The sequence below is a fragment of the Propithecus coquereli genome, unplaced genomic scaffold (assembly GCF_000956105.1).
Source record: "Propithecus coquereli isolate 6110/MARCELLA unplaced genomic scaffold, Pcoq_1.0 Scaffold461, whole genome shotgun sequence".
NCBI classification, from domain to species: domain Eukaryota; kingdom Metazoa; phylum Chordata; class Mammalia; order Primates; family Indriidae; genus Propithecus; species Propithecus coquereli.
The window spans coordinates 1,117,274-1,127,694 of NW_012150408.1; the positions used below are offsets into that span (position 1 = coordinate 1,117,274).

General features: G+C 39.8%; 1 protein-coding gene across 1 annotated transcript in view; it reads left to right on the forward strand.

The window, feature by feature from the left end:
* Window positions 1–10,421, forward strand: part of TAMM41 (TAM41, mitochondrial translocator assembly and maintenance protein, homolog (S. cerevisiae)) — a 50,239-nt gene that overhangs the window by 14,249 nt on the left and 25,569 nt on the right. Inside the window, exon 5 of the mRNA XM_012655149.1 lies at window positions 9,647–9,792. Coding sequence (XP_012510603.1) covers window positions 9,647–9,792 — 146 coding nt within the window. The remainder of the gene's footprint in view (window positions 1–9,646; window positions 9,793–10,421) is intronic.

Genomic DNA, 10,421 nt, shown 5'->3' on the forward strand with positions numbered 1-10,421 from the left:
CTTCAGCCTTTCCTTGCCTTACATGACTTGTGCATTTTTGAAGTCTACAAGCAAGTAATGTTTGCCCTCGTATAGATAGTGTTTTCTTCCTTCTGTGCAATCCGTTTGCAGGAAGATCATGTAAATATCCTTCTAATCAGACTTTCCCTCTTGATTAAATAATAATCCATTGATTATTCTTGCTCGAAACAGTCTTTAAGATGATGGTTACAAAGTGGTGATTTTGCAACTCCACTTCTTCCTCCACATTAAGGAAAAGCTTTCTCTTCTTCCTCATTCATTTATTTGTTTACTTATGTGTCTAAATGTTAACCTCCTTTAATTGTGTTCCACAAGGATGTCAGAGGCTCCTCTGAAGGGCAAGGGGGAAACTGAGAGAATAGGCCCCTCACCCCAGCTGCAGCCAGAGTAGTGCCACGTTTATCTGTTGAATATAGTAAGGTTCCATGTAAGAGCACATTTGCAAAAAAAGTAGTCTGCTTCTTTAAGTTTGAAAACCACTGTCTTAAATAAATATCCTCTTTCCCAATTTTTAAGTGTGAGTCAAAGAACCTGGTGCTCAAAATATTGCAAAAGCAGTTTACTTATTCTCTGAATCCCAGTACAGATAAGAGTTCATGGAAATTTAATGCTGTAAGTGACCTTTGAGGTCTTGTTCTTCAGTCTTCTCAAAATTCATCAAGCACAGCTACAGCTATAACTGCAACACCAGAGAGAAAGGCAGTGAAATAACCTGAGTCTGGTTGCTTCCAGCTTCCCCTGGCAGCATCCCTGCCTTCCAGCAAAAGGCGGAGGGGCAAAGAGTGATGTGGCTATGTGCCAGAATGGGTGGGCCTATGGGCAATGTGTGGGAAAAGGCAGCCACTTTTTTAGCGTGGTTCCATCCCTGTGAAAAAGGATGTAACAGAAGGAAGCCTTTTATGAAGCATTGACTTTGTGGGAGAAGATGCAGGACCGTTCTCTGTTTTGCCCACGCCACTACCACTCCCCCGTTTTTTCCCTTGTAGTCAATATCAGCATACTGACGGGTGGATTCTGGGAGTTCTCTATAAATTCTGAACATGGACTAAAGAAGTTTATCAAATGACATAACTGCTTTCACCTGTTCGCAGACTTTCTTAAATTAGCCTTGAAGCTGCTACCAATCTTACCATTTTTGCTGTAACTAGACTAGTGAAGGTAGAAGAGGACCTAGGTCCTGCAGGTAGATCTCTTTCATAGGTATGAGACTTGCCCCAGGCGGTGTGTTGAAAGGCAATTCCCCTGACTTTCCTAGGCTTCTGAGAACTCTATATCCTAGATTCGATTGGATTCTGTCCCTCCAGCAAACCACCCAAATCTCCCAACCCTCAGAATATTCCAAAACTTAGATTGTCCACCAGTCTCATTTTTATTAATAACTTTGAAATTTTCCTTCTTTTTTCAGTTGAGAGATTACATGTGATCCCTAACCTGCGAATTTCAACATTTCTCTTGGGAGAGGGTGGGGAAGGAACAGAGAAAACAGCGTTGCTGCATGTTATTGGACAAGTTCCTGCCAGTTATTACTCAGGCAGAGGCAAGATCTATTGGTATTACTAGTAGCAATAATAACCCCTATGTTTAATGTAGTATTTAAGGACCACTTTGACTGCCCTGGGGTCAGTGTTTATGGCAGCATTACTTAAAATGTTGGGTGAGAAAGGAGTAGGTGGAGGATGGAGCCTGCACAACTAGGGAGGAGAAAGCTTTCTAATCCTTTAGTTATTCTTGGAAGTCAGCATTTAAGTGACCAGGAAAGGAACCAAATGAATTTTAAAGGGTCACCTTGAACTTTGCTATGTAAGTACAAACTATTAAAATGGCCACTTTTAGGCAGTGATCCTGATTTAACATGTATCAAGTGAATCAGCATCCCATACCCTAAAGAACTGAGGGTAGAATTTCTGCTCTAAGGAACTTCACGTTAATAACCATGCAGTCACAGTGAGTCAGTGGTAGACTTCAAAAACAACACGTATGGAAGAGGCAAGGAGGGTGTGAAAGAACATGGCTTGCTTAGGGGCAGAAGCAGTAGATTGATGTGACTGAAGTCCGTGGCTCATGGCAAGAGAAAATAGCATTTATTATTGGGTGCCAAGAACTACTGTTAATACTTTTGATGTCATAACTAGTTAAATCCTGACAACAACCTTTTGATTTGGGTGCTGTAGTAGTGCTCCATTTTACAGATGAGAAAACCGAGGTCCAGAGTGGTTACCTGTGTATCTCAGAAAGTTTTCAATGAGATTATATATATATAAAAGCCTCCAGCATCTTATTTCATTGATAGTTAGGACTCAGAAAATGATTTCTGGTGTTATTTTTGTTTTATTGTTGGCTACACACATAGGTTTTCCTCAAGTTGTGAGACACTGTTATTTGCTCAATCGTTCAATGAGTGATGGACACTTAGGTGGGCTCCGTTTGTTACTGTTTTAGTAACAACACTGCTGTGAATCACTCTGTGCAAATTACTCTGGTAGAGGAAGGGGTAAGGGGGAAAAGGGAGCACTAAGTTCCTTGGATGTGTTCTCCAAAGTGGAATTATGTTGTCAGTTATAAGAATTATAAAACTTGTTACGTGTTGATGAAGAATGCGCGTCAAAATTAACAAAATTAGATCAGGTGGGTTGAAACTTGACAACCCCAATTCATCTGGCCCTTTAAGGTCCTTAAGAAATGAAAAACACCTTCAAGCACTCTTGTGTAAGAGAGAATGGATTTCTTTCATTGTCAGATTGTCTGAATGCAGGCGCAGCTACTTCTAGGAATAAGACAAAGCAGTGAGGAAGTTGCCAGTTGGGTGATTCTTGGGGAAAATATTAGCAATGGGTGCCAGCACTCTAAAGTGTGAGTAAACATCCTCATTTCTGATTTCTGGATTCTGGTAAAAGCCAGTAAAGGAACTTTCACTGGAGTGAAAGCTGTTAAGATTTATTCTGTGATGGTCGATCATCTGAAACCGTATAAGCTGTGTCACATTGGATGATCTGCATTTTGGGAGTTGACTTGTTTTAGGAATTTGGAAGCCTATTTCTCTATACTTGGCATGTTTTAGCTTTTGCTGAAGCCTCAGCTGGAATTCTTTGTACTCAGTAGGCACTTGCTAATTTCTGATAATGCAACACTCCTAAAGGGGTATAAATTATTAACAGTATCTAACAGTTTTTGGATTAGGTTCTGTGTGTTAGGTATTGTAACAGATTTAATCCCTGAAATTTATAAACTAATTACTATTATTGCTCCCATTTTACATTTGAGGATACTGAAGCCCAGCCCAGAGAAGTTAAGTAGCTTATCCTGGGCTGCATAACTTGTAAGTACCAAGCTAGGATTTGGACCCAGAAAGTCTTAATCCTAGGACACTTGCTCCTAACCTTTTACTGTTCTACGAAAGGTCTGTGGTGGTAGGTGTCATTCCTGGTTCACACCTGGGTCACTCTCCCCCCGACCCCGGGACCCACTGGCTCACCCCCACCCCCTGTAGGCCTCAGTTCTGGCTTGTCATGGAGGCCTTCCCTGACCCCCACTGCCACCCCACTGCTCCCTGTCATCTTGACTGGCTTTTGTTTTCTCCATAGCACTTTCCACAGTCTGACACACTGTATATCTTATTTGTTAGTTGGTTGGTTTGTCTTTGGTTTTGTCCCACCACTAGAATGTGGAGGGCAGGGTTTTTGTCTTGTTTTGCTCACTCTGCTCCATGCGTACAGTAGTACCTGACACACACTAGGTGCTTAGTGTTTGATGAATGGTTGTGATATTGCTTCCTTCCTGAACCAGTATAGTGAACCTAATTCCTCCCTACACCCATCCACTTAGTGTTCTCCGAAGTATAGAAAAGAAAAAGTGTTTCTGATTTTTATCACCTGGCAGATCAGGAATTTACCCTTGTCTCATTTTCTTCCACATTTGAGTTAGTACAGTATAGCATCTTTTCTGCAGCCATGGAGCTATTTTTGAGAATGTATTTTAAATGATACATTAGACTGCCTCCTATAAATACTACCTTAGTTGTTTTTGTTAAAATAAATACAGTAGTCCTTCCTCATTCACAAAGATACCAAGGCTCCCAGTCAGTGGATGTCTGAAACTGTAGATAGTACTGAACCTTATATAAACTACATTTTTTCTATACATACATGCCTATGATAAAGTTTAATTTATAAATTAGGCACAGTAAGAGATTAAGAATAATAACTAACAATGAAACAGAACAATTATAACAATATGCTGTAATAAAAGTTACGTGAATATGGTTGTGCACACACTTTCTCAGAATATCGTAATATTTTTGAACCGTGGTTGACTGGGTAATTGAAACCATGGAAAGCAAAACCGCAGATAAGGGGGGACTACTGTATTATTTAGTTCACTTGCAAAAGAATGAAGTTGGACCCCTTACTTATGCCATACACAGAATTAACTCAAAACAGATCATGGATGTGAAAGTTAAATGTAGCAGCTAAAACTATAAAACACTTAGAAGAATGATTTTAGGTTATAAAATGGTTTTTAGATATATACCGAAAGCACAAGCAACAAAAGAAAAAAGTAGATAAATGAGACTATATAAAAATTAAAAACAATACCATCAAGGAAGTAAAAATGCAGCCAACATAATGGGAGAATATATTTACAAATCATATATATAAGGGACTAGTATCCAGACTACATAATCTCATTGCTGGTGAGATTGTAAAATGATACAGCTGCTTTGGAAAAACAGTTTGGCAGTTCCTCAAAATATTAAACATAGAGTTAGCATATGATCCAGCAATTCTCCTAGGTATATGCCCAAAAGAAATGAAAACATATGTCCACACGAAGACTTGTACACAAAAATTCATACCATCTCTATTCATAATAAATAGCCAAAAAGTAGAAACAAGCCAAATGTTCATCAACTGTGGAATCAATAAATAAAATTGGTGCATCTATACAGTGGAATGTTATTTAACCATAAACAGGAGTGAAGTACTGAGACATGCTACATGATGAACCTTGAAAATATTTTGCTAAGGTCATAAAAGGCCACATATTGTGTGATTCCATGTATATAAAATGTCTAGAATAGGCAAATCTATAGAGACGGAAAGTAGATTAGTCTTTGCCTAGAGCTGGGGGTGGAGGGGTGAAGGGATATGGGGTTGAATATCCCTTTCCTGAAATGCTTGGGGTCAGAAGTGTTTTGGATTTTGAAATTTTTCAGATTTTGGAATATTCGCATATATATATCAGTAATATCCCCATCTTGGGGATGGGACCCAGGTCTAAACATGAAGTTCATTATGTTTCATATACTACATCACCTGAAGATAATTTTATAGGATATTGTTAACTATATATGCAAGCTATTGCATGAGGTCGGGGTGGAATTTTCCACTTGTGGCATCATGCTGGCACTCAAAAAGTTTCAGATTTTGGAGCATTTTGGATTTCAGATATTCAGATTAGGGATGCTCAACCTGTATCTCCATTGCCTAGCACAGGTCCTGGAACTTTATAGCCACCCAAATATTCATGGAGCTGAAATGACAGCAGTATTGCAATTAGTTTAAAAGGGAAAAGTTAGCCAGTAATTATCTTCCAAGACTCAGGGCTTCCTCTACCCTCTTTCCTTTGCTCATCCTATATACATGTCATAACAATGGTAGTATCAGCTTTGCTACTTACAAAGCCTTCTCTAATACTTTAACTCATTTAAATTGGAAAGCGACCTTGTGAGATTAATATGATTGTTAAACCATTTTACAGAGAAGGAAACTGACTCAGAAAGTTTAAGTAACTTGACTCAGATCACCCTGGGACATTGCCAGAGTTGAAAGCCAGGGCCTTGCCCCTGGACTACAGCCCCTCACCGTCACACGTCCATAATAAGGTTGCTGACTGCTGGCTGCATGCCTGAATCACAGAGAAGGCCACCTACAGGTAGTTTACAAGTCTCTGAGCATGTCTCACTGCAAAGTCAAAGAGAAATTACCCTTTTGGTTGCCTTTTGTATTATATGTAGACACTTCTCTGGGTAGAGCAGTCAATAATTAAAACCATTTGTAGAGGCATAAAAGAAAAGTCAGTCAGTTTTTCTCAGTCCCTGTGTTTTGTTGCAAATAGATCTCTAAAGATAAGAAAAATTAATTCTTATGATCAGATCTGGTTCATGCTGTGCCCATGATTTTATTCATTTTGTTCTGAGGAAACGAGTAATAAGCCTGTTTGCTTACTATCCCCTGTGGTTGAGCTAGTTCTGCTGCACAGCAGTTAGAGAAATTCAATTCAGCAGACACTTATTGCTGTGTCTTCCATGTGCCAGTACACAGGGAGCTGGGAATACAGAGATAAATAAGCCCCAGTCCTTGTTCTCAGGGAGCCCCGAGTATTTTCTAGGTCCTTTAACCATGGCATGTAATTATTCTTTTAGAGGGAGGATTTGGATTAGTTTGCTTTTATATTTTGGTAAAGTACAGTCCTCCTCTCAGGAAGTTACTGTCTAAAATATAGGAACTTTTTGTCTGTGGAGCATACAGAAAGAGAAGAAGTGACACAAATATTTAGAACTCTACGTAATACAAACCGATCTTTCATTTCAAGGCCAGCCCTGTTAGTTTCAGAGGTTGATGACATTTTGTCCCTTCAAAGATTAGAATAGAGTCCATTTGTAGGCTCTCAATAAAAGCATAAGGATTCACACAACTGAAAGTCAACTCAGCCCCCACTCCATTCACATTTGTCAAGTCATCATCTCTGTGCATACCATGTATTTATTTTAAAATGCTGGAAAGTAATATGCAAACATTATAGAATTGAGGGAAATGGAAGGACATTACAAAGTAGAGTAAAATAGTCACCTACAATGTCACTACCCTGATACTGAGAGGCAGTTGGACCTTGGGCAAATTATCTTTGCATCTCCATGTCCTCATTTGTAAAACTGGGAATAATGGTACCTATTTTATGGGGCTTTGCCGGGACTAAATGAGATAGCAAATTAAAGCGCACACACAAAAATCCACAATAAATGTGTATTGTATTAGAACAAAATAAGCATTCTTATATAGTCCCTTTGTCTTGTTTTTTTCTGTTTTTTTACAAAGTTTTTTTGTTATAATTTTATATCCTCATTTCTTATTGCACATTATTATGTGATCACTTTCCATCTTGCTGTGTGCGATCATTTTAATTTTTAATGGTTGCACACTGTTCCTAATAGGGTATGGATGTGCCATCAAAGCTTATCCATTCCCCTGTTGTTGAACATTTGTGTTGCTTCCAATATTTCAGTATTATAAGTAGAGCTTCAATGAATAGTGTTTTATATATGGTATATTTTCACTTCTTGGGAAAGCTTAAGTGGGTTTCTTAATCTCTATGTCTTTGTTGCCTTGTATGCTAAATGGGGATAGAATCGTATCTGCCTAGGAAGAGAGCTATGTGAATTAAAATTTGAAGCTGTACCACAAAGCACTTGCAACAGTGCCTTGCACTCACCAAATGATCAATAAACATTACCTCTTCTTTTTTTTTTTTTTTTTTTTGAGACAGGGTCTTGCTCTGTTACCTGGGCTAGAGTGCAGTGGTGTCATCATAGCTCACTGCAACCTTAAACTGGGCTCAATTGATCCTCCTGCCCCAGTCTCCCAAGTAGCTAAGATTACAGGCCTGCACCACCTTGCCTGGCTAATTTTTTCTATTTTTAGTAGAGACAGGGTCTCGCTTTTGCTCAGGCTGATCTCAAACTCCTGACCTCAAGCAATCCTTCTGCCTCAGCCTCTCAGAATGCTAAGATTACAGGCGTGAGCCATTGCGCCCGGCCTCTTTCCCTTATAAAATAATAGTGAGAAAACAAGTTCATCCATATTTGAGCAGCTGGTTATGACGAGGACTCACTTCTGCTCACTCATCTGAACAGTCAGACCTCATCTACACCAAGGTCAGTTTCCAGAGACTGTTTGGAAGTCTGTTTTTCTTAAGCTTGCAGTCCCCAGCTGCATTCTACCAAATTGTAGACTAAGTTGGTCTTGTGAAGCTTAAAAACGCAGCATATTTTATTCCTTACTGAGTGAAGCTCATACTATTGGGCATCTTTGTATTTTTACTTTTTCCAGGACAAGCCAACTGTTTGCTCTAGGAAAATCTGTTGTGTCAGGTAGTGACCTCTATGATTGCATGCCCCCTCCAGAGAAGAGAAACTGGCAAGGGTACCCATATGACCTGGTTTGCTCAGTTTATACTTGTCCTAGTATGATTACTCACAGTGCTGCCTTCACCCTCAAAAGTGACCTAGTTTGAATGGTTAATTATGTCGTCATCCTGTTGCCAGGGGATTCCTCAGCAGCTGGGTTGTCTGCCGACACTTGCCGCCTCTCTGCTCCCTTGAATGACTTGCTGTCTGTCCAGCAAAGGTTTCAGCCGAGTTGCTTTCACTTACTCTTTTTTTTTTTTTTTTTTTTTTTTTGAGACAGAGTCTCACTCTTTTGCCCGGGTTAGAGTGAGTGCCGTGGCGTCAGCCTAGCTCACAGCAACCTCAAACTCCTGGGCTCAAGCGATCCTCCTGCCTCAGCCTCCCGAGTAGCTGGGACTACAGGCATGCGCCACCATGCCCGGCTAATTTTTCTGTATATTTTTAGTTGTCCAATTAATTTCTTTCTATTTTTAGTAGAGACGGGGTCTCGCTCTTGCTCAGGCTGGTCTCGAACTCCTGAGCTCAAACAATCCGCCCACCTCGGCCTCCCAGAGAGCTAGGATTACAGGCGCGAGCCGCTTTCACTTACTCTTAACCTGGAAAGCTCTCCCACGTGTATCTGGCCTCTTTGGATTCGCCTTAGCCCAGCAGGCATTCGCTCAAATGTGCCCATTTTATCACTCCTTTTTCCTCCATCTTGCTCATAATGGGCAATGGCATAGACAAGGCACTTTTCATTTGTTTTAAAAGTGCTTTTGTTGCTTCTAGATGAATAATGGAAGAAAAAATTGCTTTTGTCCTTTGGAATTATTTGTTTTGCAGCTCAGTTCATCCCATAGGCAAATGTAACATTCCTCATTTCTCACCACTGGCAATTTAAAAAAATTATATCTGCTGTCAATTTCATCTTAAATGCAAACCTTTTATTAATAGGACTTTAAGCCTTATCTTGCCCTTGTCAAGTAAAATAGGGTTAATTATATTAATAAAGCACTTAAAAGTCCTTACGTAATCACAGCAGACAGGTCAACGATGAGTAAGCAATGGCAAGGACGAGTCTACAGTGATAGTACACAGCTCCTGTCTCCATGATTGACCACAGGCAGAGTTTTGCTCATAAGATGAAAGTCTGTAAGTACAGAAGCTTCTGCATTGGAAAACAAAAGCAAGTCAGCTTGTCGCTCAGGATGACCTTGTGTACTTAGGTAACTATATTTTAACTGGCATAAAGGGCTTTGCGATTTGAGAGACTCTCTTTCCCCCAAACAAGTGCTTATGTTCCTTCGGTGGTAATGTGTCCACGTTTTAAGGAGGAAAAGCAAGTGTTTTGATGAGGGATCCTGCCAGGTTGAACCAGTGCAGTGTCAGTGTGGGAACTGTAGTTCATAGGTCAGACTGTGGATTCTCAGTGGAAGATTTGTTTTTCTGTTTGTTTTAACTTAGGTGACTTTCGGATGGTTGTCGGAGAGGATAAGACAAAAGTGTTGAATATTGTGAAGCCCAACATAGCCCACTTTCGGGAACTATATGGCAGCATCCTACAGGAGAACCCCCAAGTGGTGTATAAAACCCAGCAAGGCCGACTGGAGGTAAACTGTATGTGGAAAATATCTTCCATTGTTTCTAAGGCAAGAGTCATTTGCAGGAAGAAAGTAAGGGGTAGAACAGTATGACTAGTGTAATAACATTTTTGTTTTAAAAGGTAAGTACTGTATGTAAACATAAGCTTCTGTATATTTGGAGTAATGCCAAAAGGTAACACCGAGACAAGTAAGAGGGGTCGCCTCTGGAGAAGAGAACTGGGGGCAGAAGTAGGAGAGAGATTTGTTTTCACCATGTATTGATGTCTTATTTGCCACTTGAAATTCTCACTGTATGTATTAATTACCAATAAAAACAAGTGAGAATAAACTCTCAGATTGCTTTGGTTCCATCTGTCTGATCCCATTAGCCATCCCCAGGCCCATTTGCCTCCCCAGAGGTAGCCACACTGATGTTTTGTGTCTGTTCTTCCAGATCTTTTTGCGTGCCTTTTTGTGTATATTTATACATATACACATGTATAAGGAGGTTTGGTCTTATTGGTTTTGCTATATGTAAATGGACTCCTACTTATACATATTATTTTGAAGTTTGCTTTTTGCCACTTGTTATGTTTATTATATCTTGGGACTTTTTGATATATCAAATAAGACTTTCTTATCAAGGTATTTTTTTT